Below are 20,957 nucleotides of genomic sequence, written 5' to 3'. Positions count from 1 at the left end.
CATGCACCACCTTTACTGAAAATCAAGAACTGGTATTTTACCAAAATGGTGACATATGTTCACATTAGTTAACCTTTACCTTAACTGCCCTGTAGCTATGGCAATTGCTGTTTGCCACAGCTGTTTCAGAATCGGGCTAGTTCTGAAATCACACTGAAAACGGAGGTGTGCAAATCCTCCTGTAGCAGGAGACCTGGTCACCCTGGGGCTTTCTGGCAAGTAATTGTCTTATTCTGGTTGGAACTACTCCTGGCAGAAAGGAATACTCTTCTTTGTATGCTGATGAGATTGTCTAATTTGTCTCATAGACTTGTAGAGTTTTCCAGAACAAAACGGTCACCTCTGTATTTGAAAACCAATATAATCTCTTCACTGCAGACATCTTGAAAGGATACTTCCATTTTAAACATCATGTATCCAGAAAATTGTGACTTTATACTAGCTCTTACGTAAGGCACACTTAGCATACTCACATTGAAACAGTTTTAAAATATTGGTTAGAAATGTGTTTCCAATTCCTATTCTCCTTTACACCCTAAAGCATGAAAACATATTACATTAGAATTTGTTCCTTAGAGTATTATAATGGGAACATTGCCTTGTTCTCTATGGTTTTAGTGGATGATTCTTAATCTATTTAATGGTTCCTGAAAAAGCCCACGAAGTTATTAATGTTTAAGACAGACTGTGACCATTCCCAGGAAGCAGGCTATTTTTAATGTTCATTGTCTACTCCAAGCATGAAAAAAACTTTTGAGAAGAAGAATTCATAAGAAGTCATGAATTCGCAAAGTATTTCAAGTTACTTAGTATCTTCAAGCTAAACCTGTGAGGCTAGGCCTCAAATGGTGTCTCAATACTCATTCTGGATGCTGTCCTTGGCTTTTAAAAAGCTCTGGACATCATTCTACCTCTGCAAAGAAACTCATTTTGTCCCCATCCTGGGCTTTCCGATAACAAGTCAGGATGCAGGTGACACCCTCATTCTTTTAGAACACCACTCACCCCAGAGCCCTGCAGTTTAGTTTAGTTTTTTTTTTTATTCCCATCCCTTTGTCCCTGGTCTCACACCAGCAGGACCAAATATATCCAGGCAGAGCTGAATAGAACAGCCCCACGAAGCTTCCTGGCAGGGAGCCCCTGGGAAAATGATCCAACTTGATTCACTTCTCCCCACCAATTTTGAAGTTCTGGTGACACATTTCTTTTTTTTTTTTTAAAGGCACTTGAAATACCTCTCTTTTCATTTGTATCCCTTTCATGTCTCTGACTTCTCTGGGCTGTTTTGTTTATTATCTTTTAGAGCATCTTGCTGAGATGGCTGCTAGTCTCAAGCGTCCAGACTCGGGAGCTTCCGGCCTCCCTGGGAGGCCTGGACTCCCGGGTCCCCCAGGGCCCCCTGGAGAGAATGGCTTCCCAGGCCAGATGGGACTTCGTGGTCTCCCAGGCATGAAAGGGCCCCCTGGTGCTCTTGGTTTGAGGGGGCCTAAAGGTAAGCCTTTTTGCCCAGGAGGAACCAAGGAATACACACAGTCCTTTTTCAGGTGTATTCGCATGTCCTACCAGGCTCCAGGTATTCTGTGAGCTATGATGTGTTATTCTCTTTTGCGATGCTGATGGTGAGGATTAGAAAACTGTTACCTGGTATTCCCTTGACCTTGCTCTACAACAACAGCAGAGTAAACACCAGCATAGGGTTGTGTGTTAGGTATTAAATAGGACTTGCAGAAGGACTGGTTGCCTCAAATGGCATTTGCTAGTTGAGGTGAGTATGTCATCTTGGGGTGTGTGTGCCTGGATCATTTACAGAGACAACTAGATAAAATGAGGAGTTTCTGTATCAGCGGTTCTCAACCTGTGGGTCGAGACTCCTTTGGCGGTCAAACGACCCTTTCACAGGGGTCGCCTAAGACCATCCTGCATATCAGATATTTACATTACGATTCATAACAGTAGCAACATGACAGTTATGAAGTAGCAATGAAAATAATTTTATGGTTGGGTCACAACATGAGGAACTGTATTTAAAGGGCCAGAAGGTTGAGAACCACTGTTCTATATCATGATGAGTGACTGACAGCTCTCCGAGGAACTTCAGAAAGGTGTGGCATAAAATAAACGAGAGAAAGACTTATTTTTAAAATGGCGGTGCTCCAATTAGGATTAAATATTATGGTGTGAATGGTCAGAGGGCAAGCAAGCTGCCTTTTTGGATCTATAAATGAATTGCTGATGCATTTGGCTAACTATACCCTCAGCTGGAATAACTTCCTTAATTACATTTTTTTTGGCGTGTTCATGTTAATAGATGAGCCCTGACTGGGGCCTCTTGTAAGCCTGGCACCATTTCAGAGTTTTCAGAGGCTAGACAAAACCAGATATGGAGAGAGCTCAGAGTTTATCTTAAAGAGAACTGGAGAAAAAATTTATCTGAGAAAATCGCATCGGCATTCATTGCTGTCCTGCTTTTAGCTGTTAGTTTAGAAACTCACGCCATAGGTGCTTTACGGTTAGTTCCCCTTCATTCTGTAAACCATTTTAAGAAACTCCATTACCTTGGGCGATGGCTGGCTTAGTTGGCTCCGTTGTGTCAGCCTAGGATGTCTTCTTAGCTCTCCGGGGTTCACTTGGGAGCTGTGGTTGTGAAAGAGTGGCCCCAGGAGCATCGCCGCACCAGGGAGAGACCTTGTTAAGAGTGCAGGCTCTCCAGCCCACCAGACACTCTGATCAGAACTGGAGGTGGGGCCCAGCAGTCTGCGTTCTAACAAGAGGCCGGATTCCCATGCAGCTAAGTGCACGAGGCCCATTTTCCTGCTGAAAAGGGACACCTGTAGGGGCTATAGAAGCCACAGCCCTATGGTCCTTGGCTGAAAGGAAGTCTCCCCATTTGGGTAGAGCCTAACTTTGAGTTAGTAACAGAACTCTCCTCCAGTCCCATCTGATTCCTTTAAAATCGCAAACTGTTGACTTGCTCCGTTAGGAGAGGCGGCCCAGAGCTGCCCTCCACAGGCCGGGCTGTGTGCTGGGACCACCTGAGGAGCTTTAGGAATGACTCACGTCTGGGTCCCATTCCCAGAGATTCTGATTTAATTGGTCTGGGCGTTGGAGTTTAAAAATACACCCCAGGTGATTTCAATGTGCAACTAGGGCTGAGGACCACAGAAACAAAGATGAAATGTTTGAAAGCTGTCCAGAAAGCCCTTTAAAAAATATTTTTATTGATTTCAGAGAGGAAGGAAGAGGGAGAGAGTTAGAAACATCAATGATGAGAGAGAGAGAGAGAATCATTGATCGGCTGCCTCTTGCATGCCCCACACTGGGGACTGAGCCCACAAGGTAGGCATTGCCCTGACTGGGAATCAAATGAACCGTGACCTCCTGGTTCATAGGTCGACTCTCAACCACTGAGCCACATTGGCCAGGCTGGAAATCTCTTAACAGCACTGACTTGTGGCTGGGCTGGGCTGGGCTGATTTGACCGTAGGACAGCTGTGGGCAAACTACGGCCCGCGGGCCGGATCCGGCCCATTTGAAATGAATAAAACTAAAAAAAAAAAAAGACCATACCCTTTTATGTAATGATGTTTACTTTGAATTTATATTAGTTCACACAAACACTCCATCCATGCTTTTGTTCCGGCCCTCCGGTCCAGTTTAAGAACCCATTGTGGCCCTCGAGTCAAAAAGTTTGCCCAGCCAAAACCGGTTTGGCTCAGTGGATAGAGCGTCGGCCTGCGGACTGAAAGGTCCCAGGTTCGATTCCGGTCAAGGGCATGTACCTGGGTTGTGGGCACATCCCCAGTGGGAGATGTGCAGGAGGCAGCTGATCGATGTTTCTCTCCCATCGATGTTTCTAACTATCTATCTCTCTCCCTTCCTCTCTGTAAAAAATCAATAAAATATATTTAAAAAAAAAAGTTTGCCCACTTCTGCCCTAGGAGATAAACCTAATTTTGAGGGGGAGAAAGGTACATTTCTATATCTGGAACGTGGGCAATGTCTCCACCACTAAGTCCATTTGTCAAGCACAGCTTGATCATATAAGGGATTTCCCCCTAATTTTCCTTCAGTATTCATGACATAGTCTATAGTCTAGAAGTGATGCAGTCCTTTTCTTTTTTTCTAAAAGACTTTCTCTCCCCAGCGCCCTCCATCTCTTTCTTGTCATTGGATTCCTTTAAAGCAGCACCTTTTCACGTTTCATTTCTTAAAACTTGGGGTGTATGCAGAAAAAGTAATCAGATTTTCTTTATCAGTCAGTGCTGTCACACACTTGGGAATGTATGATTCTAGGTCACTGGCCTTGACCTCTCTTGTCCCCCCACATTCATTAACAATGGCATGTAATAGAAAACACAGTGTTTGACCATCCAAAGGTTACAGATCACCTTTTCCGTGAGAAGAAGCACTTCCCATTTGAGACATCAATGTTCAGCCAATTAGAGAAGAGAGATGCATTTCATTGTCAGCTGTTGCCTTTCCCCATCCCTCATAAAGGTATGGAGCCTTGCTCTGCCATGTTGTCACTTTGAGATGGTTTTCCTAGAGAAATTTTCACGTAAGTAAGAAATAAGTTTTACTAAAGCTCTTAGTAGTTCAGGCTATGTCTTAAGTAAATCACTATTTTCCTCCTAAAAATTACTCTGAAAAACACAGTAGCACACTTTCAATAGGAGCCAGTAGAAATAGGCCTCAAGTGATTCTCAGAGCTTAAGTCATTTATACATATGTTATACGTTTTTGCTTTTTATCAACATGTTTCATATAATATTATGCAAACATCTTAGGGCCAAAGCCCATGCACGGTGCACATTTTATGTGTGTACTCAAGCAGGAGCAAGAGAGACATCTAACGGCCTATGTTCACTTTCCTTAGTATTAAGTCAGTCTTTGGTGACATAAATACCATTTTGGAATGTTCACATTGTGGATTCATTTTAAGTTCTTATGAGTAAAGCTGCATATTTTTTCAGATATTTCAGTGTGAGTCAGACAGGCATGTCAGTATGTGAGTGAAGGTTTGAGAAAGTACAGTCATACTGTGACCAACACTTTTTAAAATATTAAGCTGTCACATGACGACGGGCCTTCAATAATAACTTTCAAACAAATTAAATAAAGAGCAACGATGGAGCGATGAAAATTTATTTAGTTTTAGCCACTCTGTTCATAATAAGCTGTTTTTCTCTTCAAACTGTGTTCTTTGCTTCATACCTTATGTAAAGCTGATTTTATAAGCTTTTTATATGTATTTTATGACACAATAGGCTAACAAAGGTGGACCGTTAGTTCTTTAAGCCGCTTTTTGAACATCTCAGAAGAAGGCGGGCTCAGGCCTTGAAGAAGTAGATTAACCCTGGTGACAAACAGAACCAGGCTGTGGAACAGCAGTCTGCAGCATGGCTGTCTTGGAGCCCATCTGAAATTTGTTTTCTTATGACCAGTACCAGAATACAGCATCACAACTAAGACAGCAGTCTTCCTCCTTGCAAGCAACATTTTCAAGTTGTCATGGCTTCATGCTGAATGTGTTTAGCTTTCACTATCTGTGTGAAAGTTGCATTTTAATTTATAATTTCATCTCATGTATGAAAAAATACGGCACCTTTAAAGATTCTCTTCTCATTGCCAGTCTCCAGAATTGCAGTGATATGACATTTAAATTGCTAAGTTAACAAGAGTGCTTCAGCTGTTAGTTTTAAAAATGCCAATTGTCATCTCTTCCTAATACAGGAAGACTAGATTAATGATGAGTGTGAAAAAAGTAGCGTGTGTGAATATGAGTCCGTCCTGAGCTCTGTTCCTTACACAGTATTTACATAAATTTAAATTGCTTTGAAAATGTAGTTGTTTCAGCATAAAAATATCCACACAAGGACATTCACAGTTAAAATCAAAGTACGATAACTAAACATTCCTTCATAATGAGAGATGGTTGACTATTTACTAATGTATCGATGGTCGTACAGATATGCTTCCCATTTTTGTTTTATACATGCCTTTGTTTTTAAGTCATTACAAAGACTCAGTATTGAATGAGGTTGGGCTGACACAGATGTTTGGGAAAAATGATTTTGTATAGAATTCGTTACAAAATACCATTGCATTTTCTAGTAGAAAATAATATAATACAATACTAATGAGAGAGTAGGATAATGCCTGCTTGTACTGGGAGCACTAGAAGTCATTCAGGACCAGTTGAGTAAGGTATCAGAACACTTTGTTAATGAGGCCAAGTTTCTGGGTTTAGTCTCTGCAGGCACCAGGATAATTGAAGCAGCTTTGTTCTGTGACTGCCGATTCCCTGAATGTAATCAACTGTCATACAAATACACATGGTTGGTACCAATCCAAACCACATTCTCTGTAAATAATGAGTCCATAGTAAAATGTAGGCACTTTTGATAGCACACTTTAACATTTGGAAATTCATTAATTTATTTTTTGGTAATACTAAACTTACATTATTTAAGAATTTTAAAATATATAGAAAATATTTAGCAAAGAGTTTTTCTATCAGTCCTGTCTCCCATTTGCTGAGGTTTCTTTATTCTTCCCCTGAGGTCATCACTATTGTTAATTTCTTCTATATACTTACTAACTATGATATGCAAGGATATATGAATATAGTGTATTTGCCCTAGATTCTTTAAAAAACAAGCCATATGGTCTTGTAGTAAGTGATCTGGACCGTGTGTTTTTCATTTAACAATGTCTTGAAGATCATTTCAAAGAGCTTCCTGATTCTTCTTCATAGCTGCATAGTATTCCATTCTGTGGAATTACCAAAATGTATATAACTCTTTCGTGGACATTCAGAGTGTTTTCAATCTTCTGCTATTATAGTAAGGCTTCAGTGAGCACCACTGCATATGTTTCCTTTTTGTCCAAATATCAACATAAGCTCTATATCTCTAGAATAAATTCCTAGAAGTGGACTTGCTGGGTAAAATGGTAGTTCTATTTATAATTTTGATAGATATTGTTAAGTTACCCTCCAAGAGATTGTACCAATTCACACTCTTATCAGCGATGCGTGATAGTGTATTTTTCAACAGCTAGCATATATTTAATTAAACTTTGGAATTTTTGCTGATCATGTAGGTTAAAATAGCATCCTTATTTATCCTAAGTTTACATTAATTCTGTTATGAGAGTGAAGTCAGGGAATGTTTTTATATAGGTAAGAGCCTTCTATTTCATTTTACAGACTTTTTTTGCTCATGTGTTTTGCTTATTATTTATTGTGTTGTTGGCCTTTTTGTATTGATTTTAGGAACTCCTCATATTAGAGTTAGAACTCTTCATGTCATACTAGAAAGGCCAACTCGAATCTGAGGTGGTAAAATAATTCTCCCTTGTTTTCTTTTGGTTCTTAAATTGCATTTAAAATATTTGACACATTAGCCATTTATTCCGGCTTGTGGTGTGAGGAATAGATCCAACATGTTTTATTTCAAGTAGGCTACTCACTTTTGCAACACTTATTATCAAATTATTCAACTTTTTCCCCACTCTGAGATGACACCTTTAAAACAACCAAATTCCTATGTGTATTTGGGCCTGTTTTTAGATTTTCTATTCTGTTTCACTGGTCTGTCTACTCATGTCCCAGTCCCACAATATTTTAACGGTTTAATATTTGGTAGGATTAATTCCCTTCAAGTTGCTTTTCTTTCGGGAATTCTTATGGCTATTCTGTTTTATGTGTTTTTTTTATACAAACTTCAGAATCACCTCTCTGGTTTAAAAAATCTGTATTTTTATTGGGCTCATGATGAAAATTCAGCGTAGGGCGAACTGACGACTGTTATGATGATGTCATTCCAGATGAGAACATTTCCTCAGTCTTTTCATATCCTTTAGAAATATCAAGTGTTTTCATGTTGTATTTGCATATTTCTGATTAAACTTATTCCTAGTATTTACTACTTTAATTGCTATTGCAGATGGTATCATTTTTCACTACCAATTACTGATTTTTTTATATATGAAAATTATTGATTTATATATTAACTTTGTATCATGCCATTTTACTGAATTATCTTATTGTTTGTAGTATATTTGGAGTTGATTTTTTAGGGTTTAATACACACACACACACACACACACACACACACAGCACCTGGAAACAGATAGTCTTAACTTCGCAAACCAAATGATAAGTAATAGTGATACAGGAGGAATCTTTATAATGTTCTGACTGTAGTGGGGCTGCTTACCATGTTTCCCACTAAGCATCAGGCTAGCTTTTGGGTTGAGAGAAGAGAGTAGGTTTTTTTCATGTTAAGGAGATAGACATTGATTATTATTTTATTGACTGTTGCATCAGGAATGTGTGTTCAGTTTTTTCAAATGTCTTCTCAGTATCTATGACTATGGTTATTTGATTTCCCCCCTTAGATCCATTATTATAATTAACTTGATTTTTGCCTTGCTATAATCTAGTTGTGGCAATTTTATGACCTTTTGGTTTTAGAATTTGGGCTTTGATGACAGTTTAAAATTACAGAACTTCATTTTTTATAGATATATAGAAATGTGACATTTCTCTAACACTATGCAGGTGACTTGGGAGAAAAGGGAGAACGTGGCCCCCCAGGAAGAGGTCCCAAGGGTTTGCCCGGAGCTACAGGCCTACCAGGTAAGTGTGATGTATGGCAGGATGAGGTCGAGAAGTTGGTAGCAAATGGGATAATATTTTAAAGACTTGTTCTTTAATTACTTAAGCATATCACATGATACTTGAGAATGGCTGGCATCAATTTTTTCCAGACCAACTTTAATGAAGAGTTAAATGATCTCTAAATCACATTTGTATTCTTTGTGAGAAAATACATGTCAGGACTTGAAATATTAACTTTTTAGTGGATATTTTAAAAATTGTTGGTCCAGCCACATGCACTTAGTATGAAATTCTGAAGGAATGGGATTCTCTCCATTTCAATCCCAGTTGATAGTTTCCTGTGTGTTTTTTTTTTTTTAATTTTAACTAAAAAGTCAGAGCAACAGGAAAATTCATCCAAATCTTCAAACTATTGCACAGAGAGTAACTAAAATTTTATTTTAAAAGCTCCTATTTCAAACATCCTGACCTTCTAGAAACCCATATCCCCAAAATAAATAAATATATAAACCCGAATATTCCTACACATAGCCACAAAGAGCCACGCACCAGCCACATACCACTGCTGTGTCAACTGAGGCCCCAGAGCAGCCTGTGTGCGAGAGCCTGGGTTCTCTCACTGGGCGTCTGTTCTGTCCTTACACACTGGTGACTCTGTCCCCCGGAGTTCAGGCTGCAGCACACCCTCCACTGGGAAATGACTTACAGGCCCAGCCACAGAAGCCGCATAGCAGGATCGAAAGCCAGCCAGTTTAAGAGCAAGAGTGAGGTGCTGTTGTACAACACACTCTCTTATCGCTGCTCAGTAAGGCTCACCAATCCTGGAGCTGAGGAGAGGTGAGGTCAGAGGAGCTGTGCAGAGAAAGGGTGGCTCATATTTCCACAGTAGATTTGCAAAACTTGTTTTAAGGAAATTTAGAAAAAGAAATAATCATGTTCTAATTCTGCCACAGGCTTATGTATTCAATCATGGCTATAATTGCAGCCCCAAACACCATTGCTTTCTAATTATACATTTCATTGCTCCTGGGGATTGCTTTCTCATTAAAATACCTTTTAAAAATATGAACACATTTGGAGATAGCTCCAACACCGCTTCTCTAAAACTGTGGGCCCGTCAAGATATTTTCATAAATTGATTTTGTGTGTGTGTGTGATTGGAAAAGGAAAGAATCTGCTTGGAGCTAAATGGGACCAAGAGAAGAGTATTTTAGATGAGCCTGGATTCATGGATAGGTGTTTAGAAGAGAGAAAAAAGAAATAGAATTTACTGAGTGCTTTTCTCCTTTATCAATGGCAGCAATAGGAGGCTTTAAAGCTGATAAAATACCATCATTACAAAGTACTTAATTATCTATATACATAGGATAACCTTACAATTTCTCCTCCCATTTTGTTGACAAATCACTTAACAGTTCTTGGAACAGCCACTTGCACTATTGGCAAGATTCTCCTCTAACAAAAATATATTATGGTTTCTGGTGACTCTTTCAAAAAGTCTGTTGATAAACAAAATTTTAAGCTTAAAAATGGGAAGACTGAGGAAGACTAGCTCTATATAGGCAGTATATTAGGCTGCCACCTGGGGCGCATGATCCCCCACATGCAGTAGCCCATTGGGGGTGGGGGGTGTCCCTGAGTCTGACTGGAAGGGGTTTACAAGTGCTCCCTCCGGTTGTTCTGCCAAAATAGGACTTGGCTGAATTGATTTTTAGTACATGAGACATCCACGTACGGGCACAATGGTAAGGTAGGACAAGCTCACCATTGGCCGCTGTACGTGGCCGTCATCTTCTCTCCCTTATGAGAAACAAGTAAATTTGTTGCAGCTGGTCTTGGATCTCATACTTAAATTTGATTTGTTAAAAAATGTTACGGGCTCCCTTTTTCTGGAGTCCTGAGACCTGCCCTTCTCCTTTCTGCCTTTGCCAGTCCTTCCCCTGCCTTCCTGGTACCACTGAAATTTCGGTCTTTCATTTTCTGAGCTTCTCTTATATTTTCATTGAGAGGATATTTGACATTGTTTTTTAAAAACTAAGGCCAACTTTCAAAAGCACACAGACATCAGGGGCCTTTGTTATCGCATTCTTTGAGGTGCAGGCCCTGGGCTTAGGGTTTTAGGTCATTCTTGGGTCTGCACATAATTGCACAGCTGACAGTTTCCCAAATCCATCAAGTTCCTGAATGAGAGCATTTTGGGGTGTCCCTACTCTAAAGCTAGTTCCTTTTTTCTTTATTGAGTAAGGTATTACACATGTGTCCTTACCCCCCTTTTACCGCCCCCCCCCCAACTCATGCCCTCACTCCTCTGGTGTCTGTGTCCATTGGTTAGGCATATATGCATGCATACAAGTCCTTTGGTTGATCTCTCCCACTTACCCCCCACTTTCCCCTACCTTCCCTCTGAGGATTGATGGTCTGATCGATGCATCTCTGTCTGGATCTGCTTTTGTTCATCAGTTTATGTTGTTCATTATATTCTACAAATGAGTGAGATCATGTAATATTTATCTTTCTCTGACTGACTTATTTTGCTTAGCATAATGCTCTCCAGGTCCATCCATGCTGTTGCAAATGGTAGGAGTTCCTTCCTTTTTACAGTAGCATAGTATTCCATTGTGTAGATGTACTACAGTTTTTTAATCCACTCATCTGCTTATGGGTACTTAGACTAGTTCCCTGAAAGTGGGCTGTTGGGAATATGGGCCCAATAGTTCAGACATGCTAGATTCAAGAACTGACTCGGTCACTCACTAGCTTTATGACACTGGGCAAGTTACTTAATTGCTCTGTGGCTCCATTTCTCCATTTATAAGATAGTGATAATAATATATTTGAGAAATTCCTCCATATAAAGGGATTAGGAATGTTTCTGGCCATTGTAAGTGCTCAGGAAATGTTGGTTATTGTTATTCTCATGACATAACAAATCCACTTCTGTTTTCTGAGATGAAAGAGAGCTGGGCACAGCTGGGCCCGGCTAGGCCCCTGCAGCCTTTTTTAAAAAATATATATATATTTTATTGATTTTTTCACAGAGAGGAAGGGAGAGGGATAGAGAGTTAGAAATATTGATGAGAGAGAAATATCCATCAGTTGCCTCCTGCACACTCCCCACTGGGGATGTGCCCGCAACCAAGGTACATGCCCTTGACCGGAATCGAATCTGGGACCCCTTGGTCCGCAGGCCGACGCTCTATCCACTGAGCCAAACCAGTTAGGGCGGCCCCTACAGCCTTTTGCTCCTGCTCTCAATGGGCAGCAATCAGCTAGTCTTCTCTCAGCCAGCACCACCCCTACACCTCAGCCCCGCCCCCACAAAACCCTCTTCAACTCCATGTCACAAATGCAAAGCACTGGCTGGCAGTAAATTATTTCACTGATGAATTGTCCACTGAGAGGCTGGGCCATTTTAAATTTCCCTGGTGGAGCTTGGAATGTGATTAGAAATGTGATTTCTGGTCTCTCACAAAGATAATGGTAATAGGACTTTAGGGCCCCGGGGAACCTTCACATTACTCTATGCAGGAGCTCTCTGGAACCTTCTAGGTAAATACACATCTTACCTAAAAGAAAGAACCTGCAGAACCAGGTATTCTACAACCTTCTCTGTTGTCCCTTCTGTGAAATTTGGAACACAAATCCTCCTAAATGGGATAAAGGTCATTTTGGTCATTCTTCTTTCTGCTAACCTCTCTGATATATTTGAAAAAAAATGCAGCCAAGGCCTTCATTACCTATCAATTATCAGAACTCCTTTATTCTTTCTGCACAGTTTTATCTCCGACTCCCCTTCATATCTGTCACTCTGTTCAGGGTTAAGAATTACACGGCCCTTTGGGCTGTAATGCTACATCACCTCATATGGACCATAGGTTATTATTACAACATCACATCGACTCTCATTTTGGCTGCAGCGCTCTTCTGTTCAAGAGTACACAGATACCATCTAGTCTTCTCACAGTCAGTAGTCAGGGCAGATATGTAAGAAGTCTGGGCTCTGGGACCAGGCTGCCAGGTGTATGCACTGCTCTCTTACTTATTTTCAGCTCCTCTACCTCTCAGTGCTTCAGTTTCTCCCTGGCATGACAGCAATAATAACCACACCTACCCTATGGAGTTATTTAGGGGGACCTATGTATGTGTTACCACATGTAAAGCACTGAGCATAGTGCCTGGCATATGGCACACATTCTGCGAATTTAGCTGTTATTATGGCTATTTCTCTTTTTATATTTGAGGAAATAGGGACTTTCGAAGGCCACATCTCCTGACAAAGTCCTCTCGGTAATAGGCGATAGAGGCAGATCTTTATGCTTCTGCATTCAGGTGCACTTAGTAGGCAAAATGATGGGCTGGCTGTTCAGTAATAAGATGAGTTTGTCCCCGCCACCCCAGCGATCTGGCTTCGGCATGTCCCCTAACCACTTAGTGCCTTGATTCCCTTTCTGCCTCTTTCACACGGCTGTGTGGATCACATTAGAGACCCCTGGAACTCTAGAGCCCCCTCAATCCCTGGCCCCACCTCCAGTTTCTTACCAGAGGCCTTTAGTGGCATTACTTGATTGGGTCATCTCATTAAGCGGAACTCCCTATGCCTTCTGACATCAAACTTTGCAGTGAGTTCCTTGGCACTCTGAGGAGTTCAAAAACTATTTAATAATGGGTCCTGGCCTCCTTCATGTGCATTCAGACTCATGAGGGAAAGGAGTTGAATGAGGACACATAGGTATGTGGCCACCAGGCCTGTGACTTGTGAGCTGAGACGCTTTTCCCTTCTCGGATGGGGAGGGTAGATCTGGCTTTACCCTGGGCCACACTGGATGAATGGGTTATTCAGGATTCTCCCAACATCTGCACATAGGTGAGCTCTGCTGGTGACTATTGAGTGGGGGAAACAAAAAGCAAACAAAGGCACACTTAGTTTAGCAGTATGTTTAGCAGCAGTCATTGATCTTATTTCCATTGCTGCAGCAATCTTATTTGGTTGTGGGGATCTTACGCAAACAAACCACTATATACCTCCTTCTTAAACATATGTGCATAAAAAAAAGTACGCTTAGCATAAGGTGAGAAATATAAGAAAGTCCCTGGCACATAAAGCATTTTACATAAGCAGTGGATTAATATCGAACACCCTACTTAATACTTTAAATTATTTTCAGGTTTGTGTGTTTTTCCCCTTTTAAAGTCTGCATAAACAGTCCTTTCATTCTGTAGCTTGCATTAGATTCTTCAGAATGTCCTGGCGTGGCTTGGCCTCCATCAATGTGACATGACTGCCCTCTAGTGTCTGCACAGAGAATGACATAGACGTTCAGTTTTAAAAACCATGAATGTTTGGCAATGGCATTTTCATAGGTCCTTGAAATTTCAGAACACTGTGGTCGTCAGACAGTTGGGGGAGCTAACACACATCAGGCAGGCAGAGCAGAATGGCAACACTTTAGATCTGTGCTGTCTCTTCTTAAGCCTTGAAAAGTAATTTATACATATTTCTTCATGTTTTTGAATGACTTGGACTGTGACATTGTTTTATTCCCAAATAAGCTCTTACTCAATAATTTAGAGCACCTTTGAGAGCGAATGCCCAGTGTCAGGGCTCGCCAGAAACTGGCAGTCTGTTATGTGAAGGCTGGTTTATTTTTCCTCCGACCATTTCTACAGGGTAAAACCTCAGAAAAATATCGTTAGTTTCTTATGATAGATGGAGCTCTAGAAAAATTAATACTATCTCTTGGCTATTGTGCTGCTTTCTACTTTGTGGGCAATTCAGGCCCAATGAATTAAACAAAATACACTACACTACACACACACACACACACACACACACACACACACCCTCAGCAGAGTTAGCAAATCAATAGGTATGGAAATACAGTTAGGTAAGGCTAGTAGGCCCTTGTTTCTAACTCCAACACTTTCTATATATAATTATGGACAATTGTTTAATCTTCCTAACTCTCAGGTTGCACATGAGGAAAATGGATCAATAATGAGCCCAGTGCATGGGCAGGGTAAAGGGAAAGCACTTTGTGATGATGATGATGGATGTCGATGATGATAACATCACCCAAAGCTCTGCAGGGTGAATTGCTGTTTTTGCCAGAGGGAGAATTGGGCTGGATGAGCTTTTTATAAACTAAATCAAGGCTAGACAGGCTGGCTTTGTCAACTCCTTCCTCAAAGGACGAGCAGGAATCTGAAATGAACTCAGCGAGTGGAAAGGAAAAGCCTCTCCTAGAACGTGCTGAAATGGGGAGCTAAGCATGAAAATCCATAATGCACTCCTTCTGCTTTTTAATAGTTTGTGTATTAGAGAGTTACTTTCCTTAAATTGAAGGTTTTAGGCAGGAGGCTGGCTCTGCAAATGTTAAATAAAATTTTGAATTAGTTGCCAACATTATAAGTTGAGAGCTATTTATTTAAAAACCCAGCTTCCTACCTTCTCTTGAAAATCATCAGAGGTCCTGGCAGTCCTGGTCCATGCTCCCTCCTGGCAGCTGAGAGCTGGAGCAGAGCCGCTGTCGACATCTGCTTTCCAGGTCACCACAGGCCTCAGTCCTCCCTGCTGCCTCCCAAAGCTGATCTGGAGTATCGTTATCCATTCCAATTGTCATCACTTGTGCCATCAGTTTTCTTCCAGAAAAGACAGTGAGGACTTTCTTAATCCAGGGCTCTTTCTTTATGACACTGGGAGTGAGCAAACTCTTTTTGTAAAGGAGCATGTGTTTTGGCTTTAGGGCCATGTGTTTTCTGTTGAAGCTCCTCAGCTCTACCCTTGTCTTGCGAAAGCAGCCATAAGAAGGATATCAATGAATGATCTTGGCTGTGCTCTAATTAGGCCACTTACAAAAATAGGACTTGGCTCATGGGCTGCCATTTGCCCACCGTGACTTACATACCGGCCTTGTCCCTGTGGTCATTTGGTTTGCAACCTTTCCTTTGGGCATTTTCTGCTCCTAATCGTGATTGATTTTAGCCTAGACCTGGTATTGCTACTGATAAGGTGCATGAAAATCTTTTTTGATATGCACTTTTGTCTGGCCTATATCTTAAACCTTAAAAAATCACCTTTAAGTGGCCCCAGTGTGAGGAGATGTGAATAGGCTCTGCTAAAGGCACGGTTGGGATGGAGTCTCATTCATAGGTGCTCTGGGTGAGAGAGGAACTGTCTCAGGGGCCTCATCTATGGAGGAAAACACATAATCACTGGCTTCATCACAACTTAATATAATCAAATGAAAGCTTATGGGATAAACGAGGGGGAAATTATACTGCTGCCTACCTACAGCCTTGAGATGGACATTGTCAAAGATAATTATTCTCTTGAAACTTACTAATGCTTTGTCCCCTAACATTGCTTTATGTGGATCTACTTTGTAAGCTTCTTGGGGAGAATGAGATGCTAAATGTAAAGTAGGATCTCTAACCTACTTGCCTTCTAAAAGTATATGCGTTTATGTAATAAGATCATGTAATAAGACCAAGGAGACACATATAATAGCACCACTAAAATAGAAAAGGAAAATGAAACACCATTGAGAAGGAAGCAAATGTGTAATTGAACATGTAGATTTGGCTTTCACCTTTTGGCCGAATGGACAAATTAAGATGGCTGAGGTAGAAGGAGGGTCTCTGGAGAACTAGATAATCATCACAGATACAAGTTGTTTTACACTGAGTTCTTACTGCCACCTTTGCAATAAGAGCACGAAAGCACTGCTGGTGTGATGCGGCAAACATTCGGCAAAATCCCTCTTTGTTAGGGGCGCCTCACGGGGGGAACCAAACAACTTCCAACACACAAAGGGGAGAGGTGCCCCCAGGAAGTGAGACTTGGGTGAAGTGCCCTTGGGGTCGGCCCCTGAGAAGACTGCCAGGGAGCTCTGTAGGGTGCATTGCACAGTTCTCTGAAGATATTAATCAATAATATCCTCATAATTATAGTAATAGCCCCCATTTATCAGATGCTTTCAGGCATAGAATTTAATTATAAGGAAGGCATCATCCCATCAGAAAGTGAGAAATTAGTGACTTGCTAATGACACCCTGTCTGTAAACGGCAGAGCTAGACTTAGAGCCATGTGTCTGTCTGCAGAGCCTGTTCTCACCACTGAGCGATTCTTATCCCTGTCTGCATATTGACCACCTATTAGAAGTAAGGGTGCCCCTACTGGAGTGCTGTGCAAAAGAAATGTGCTGGGAGCCCCCAGTGCCAGTTGCACCTGTGTGTAATTTTAGATCTTTGAAATAAGTCAGATGGAAAAAGCATGTGGGTTATAAAACTGAAAGCAACAAATGAACAAATAAGACAAACAAATAAAAACTCATAGGCATGGACATTATGGTGGTTACCAGAGGGAAGGGTGGTGTGTGTGTGTGGGGGGGGTGGGGTAGTAAAGAGTAAAAGGGGTCAAATATATGGCGACAGAAGGAGATCTGACTTGGGCGGTAAACAAACAATGCAACATACAGATGATGCATTACAGAATTATACATTTGAAACCTGTTTAATTTTATTAACCAATGTCATCCCAATAAATTTAATAAAATAAACAATAAACAGTTTTGGGATTATGAAAAATAAACTTTAAGTAGCCACATGAAAAAAGTCTAAAGAATCAGGTGTAATTAATTTTATTAATATAGTTTCTTTAACCCATGGTGTTCAAAATATCATACCATGTAATAAATACAAACATTATTCACGAAATATTTTACATTTTTTTCATAGTCTAAGTGAGCTTATAATTCATCTCGTTTTGACTTAGCCTCATTTCAGTGCTCAATAGACATATGTGGCTAGAGGCTACCAACTCAGACAGCACAGCTCTACAAATGGAAATGTGGGTTTGAGATGCTGAGATCTTACACTTTTAATTTCTAAGAGACCTAAGTCCAGTGAAGGAATTTTATCATTGTCATCATCATCATCATCACCCATCATCTCCCAAAGCTCCTATGTACACATGCCAGGCTGCAGGGTCTGGTGCCTATGACCAGTTTGCAGCCTTGAGTGTTCTCGTGTTCACATTGCAAATTGTTTTGTGTGTGTTTCAGGTGATCCAGGTCCTGCCAGCTTTGGGAGGAATGGCCGGGATGGTGAGCGAGGCCCTCCAGGGGTGGCAGGCATTCCTGGTGTGCCCGGTCCCCCAGGCCCTGCTGGCCCTCCTGGTTTCTGCGAGCCAGCCTCCTGCACCATGCAGGCTGGTCAGCGAGCCTTTAGCAAAGGGCCAGTCCAGTGAGAGGCTTAGTGCTGCATGGCTGTCTGCATAAACCACCCCTGGCAAAGGAGCTGGGAGGACAAACCCCACCCGAAGCTGGGGCAAGGGACGGCAGTGTATTACCTTCAACGTTATTGCAGAAGTCCTACTTGACAATCAGATTTAGATCGATGGTGCTATTCAATAAATCCTCTTTCCTTTCCCTCGGAGGAGAGACAGCAGAGTCATTGGTTAAAAACAAACAAGCAAAACCTCCCTTTGCATACATTTATAATCCTGTTCCCAGGATCTTGAACTTTAGTGTGCTATACATATGTGACATATTGTGGGCCACGGTGCCAATAAACAGAAACAACTGTTTGGTTTACCTCAGTTGCAGTAGTTATTTTCATTTGTAATGAGATGTTCTCAGATTACTGAGCAGCCATATAGAGGATTTGCAGACTAGTTATGAAGAAACCCCTCTGCAGTCAATAGAATGGGTGCCTAACATGCCCATCAGTGTGCTCTCTGGGGTGACAAGAAAGCGCTGTGCTGTGAGGAATGGTTTCTCCACGGCACATGTTGGTTTCCATGGTCAGCCTGAATTTTTGTGGAATTGTACTGTATCCCAAACCTGTTAACATTTTGAGCTCTTCTATGTGAAAGTAAAGAAGGACTTTTAATATCCTGTCATGCTCAAGATTTATTGATGAGATTATTTATTTTTAAGGTGTGAGGTAACATCTCTGGTTGTACCCAAGAAGAAATAAAAATGGTTTCTTAATCTCTTGCATGTTTTCTTGTAAATAATCATGTTCAATAAAAAGGAGTCACTGAACTTATTTAGAGGCATTAAAAATGTAAATTACTGCTATTTCTCTAAGTTTATGTTAGTGATTTTTTTGCACAGAAAAATTAAAAAGCCCTTACTGTTCCCTTGAAGGTGCTACCCAGTGACAGAAATCCATTGTATATGGGTATGTGGTGTAGGGCGGGCAGCTTCATAGAGCTTTTGGAAATTCTAATGAAAGCGATGGACCCAAACCCCGGAAAAATGCACAAATGCTTATGCACAAACATGTCTGCAGACTATTTCAGAGACTTGATCGACCCCTTAAGTCTAGCCTTGCACAGTCTCTTGCCTTCATTGCAATGGTTTGTTAGCTCCCGCCTAATCAGAACGTCACTGTTGCAAAATGTCTATTTCACAATTTTTCTTATACATTTTATAAAGGCAGCTCCGCTAAAGCACTGGATTCTTATCAATAAGCTAGGTATTGCCTGACCAACTCAAGCACTTGATTATCATTTACGTAATCACATTGGTTTGCTATTTTATCAACATCCACATAAATGATCGATGAGACTTAATGCATTCATTCTATGTCACAGTGCATACGAGTGACTTGTCCATGGGCCCAACACAGTGCACAAAATAGTCAATGCCTTCACTTAGTTTATGGAACTCAATTCTCTCAAGTCAAGAGGAATGGGCCCTAATAGGATTTTTTTCTTGTGTGTACGCTGTATACATTTAAAAATGTTAACCCTATTTATTTGGCCAAATCAATCATTGTGTAACCTGCCTTTGGGATTCTTTCACACTGCTTACAGCATCTATTCTGTACCTCCAGCATAGACTGTGCATAAGAAGAGAGACTTCAACTTGGCTCCATAGATCATGCTATTTACACCCACTGAGAAGGACATCATTCCTTTGTGTGGAGTAGATACATTTTGGAAATTGAGATATCTGTTCGAGCTACTTGAAATGATCTTTATATAAGTGGCAAACCTTCTCAGGGTCTGTGACATATAATCAAATAAATGCAAAGAAATTACCTTGTCTTTTCACCAAGTGGTTTTATTTTAACTGGAGTGACATAATTAAATACAATAAAGGAAAAATTAGATTACCAAATAAATATGTTTCTCAGTTCGGTAATATAATCTTCATAAGAAGAATATACTGCAATGTATTTTTTTATTTCCTTACAAATAAAGGTTTAGGTTGATTAAAAAAAAAGATTGGAGGCTATGTTAAGTTGAGAACAAAATGGAGAAGAAAATATATTTCTAATTTGTTACAAATTAAATATTCAAACTTCAGTTAAAAAAAAATAATTTCATAATAAAACAACAAAATTTCCTAAGAAAACAACAACAAAAAAACCCTCAAAAGAACAGTTCATTCAAAGGTTTTACAAACTTTATATATAAAAGGCTACCCACCAAGCTCCACAGACATCATAAGCAATATTGGAAACAACTACATACAAATAGATTAGGTAAAACTAGCAGATCCCCAGTGGTGGGAACAATCCATGTTAAACTCAGTTAAGTGAAATAGTTTACAGAAGCAGTAAATACTTGACTGAGAAATTGCAAAGAAAACCGTCCAGCAATGCCTCTCTGTGAAAGAGTTGATAAATATTGAATTAGACCAAATATCTTTCTGTAGCAAAACAGAAATCTTCAAAACCTCTCAGATATTTTTTAAAAGTTGGATGAAGTGTCGCCTGGAGCACTTGCTGAGACAGGAACGTGTGACTAAAGTTGGTCAGAAACTGGCATGTTATTCGGGGCAACTGATTTTCGATTTTTTTCTAGCCAGGGCTTCTGTGGCATTTTCATCTCAAATCTCTGACAGTTTGGGTAAGAACTATAGAAATCACTTCCCAGTCTGACTGAACACATAACCTCACTGGCATGGTTTGGCATAACTGACCTCTGTCTACCAGAAGAGTATGATGAGTAGTCCTATCAGTTATGTAATTGACTTGGTTATCTACGGACACTTAATATTTCAACCTGCCTAAACACATATTGATATTCTTAAACATCATTAGTTAAGTCTGATTTATTTATTTGCAATCTGAAATAAGCTTAATGTAAATCCCTACTTCAGAAGATCACCTCTTACTGTATTATTTAATTTTGGGCTATTATGGTGTCTCTGACTTACAATAATCTTGGAATAAACCAATATAAGGGGAAGGACACTAGAGATATATAAAATCATACCAAATGTCAAGGGAATTGCTTTTAGACATGTCCTAGAAGCTAAAGTAAAAGTGAAAAAGCAATAATAAGAACAATAATACTAGTGAACTAGTAGTTTT

The 20,957-nt window shown here is 40.4% G+C and overlaps 1 protein-coding gene across 1 annotated transcript in view; it reads left to right on the top strand.

Moving 5' to 3' along the window:
• COL9A1 (collagen type IX alpha 1 chain) overlaps window positions 1-18,695 on the top strand; it is a 92,021-nt gene extending 73,326 nt beyond the window's left edge. The window contains exons 36-38 of the mRNA XM_023754314.1: window positions 1,304-1,492; window positions 8,567-8,644; window positions 17,690-18,695. Coding sequence (XP_023610082.1) covers window positions 1,304-1,492; window positions 8,567-8,644; window positions 17,690-17,874 — 452 coding nt within the window. The 3' untranslated portion in view covers window positions 17,875-18,695. The remainder of the gene's footprint in view (window positions 1-1,303; window positions 1,493-8,566; window positions 8,645-17,689) is intronic.
• Window positions 18,696-20,957: the final 2,262 nt, after the last annotated feature.

This window comes from Myotis lucifugus, unplaced genomic scaffold (genome assembly GCF_000147115.1).
Source record: "Myotis lucifugus unplaced genomic scaffold, Myoluc2.0 scaffold_59, whole genome shotgun sequence".
NCBI classification, from domain to species: Eukaryota; Metazoa; Chordata; class Mammalia; order Chiroptera; family Vespertilionidae; genus Myotis; species Myotis lucifugus.
This window is presented reverse-complemented; position numbering and strand designations above follow the sequence as displayed.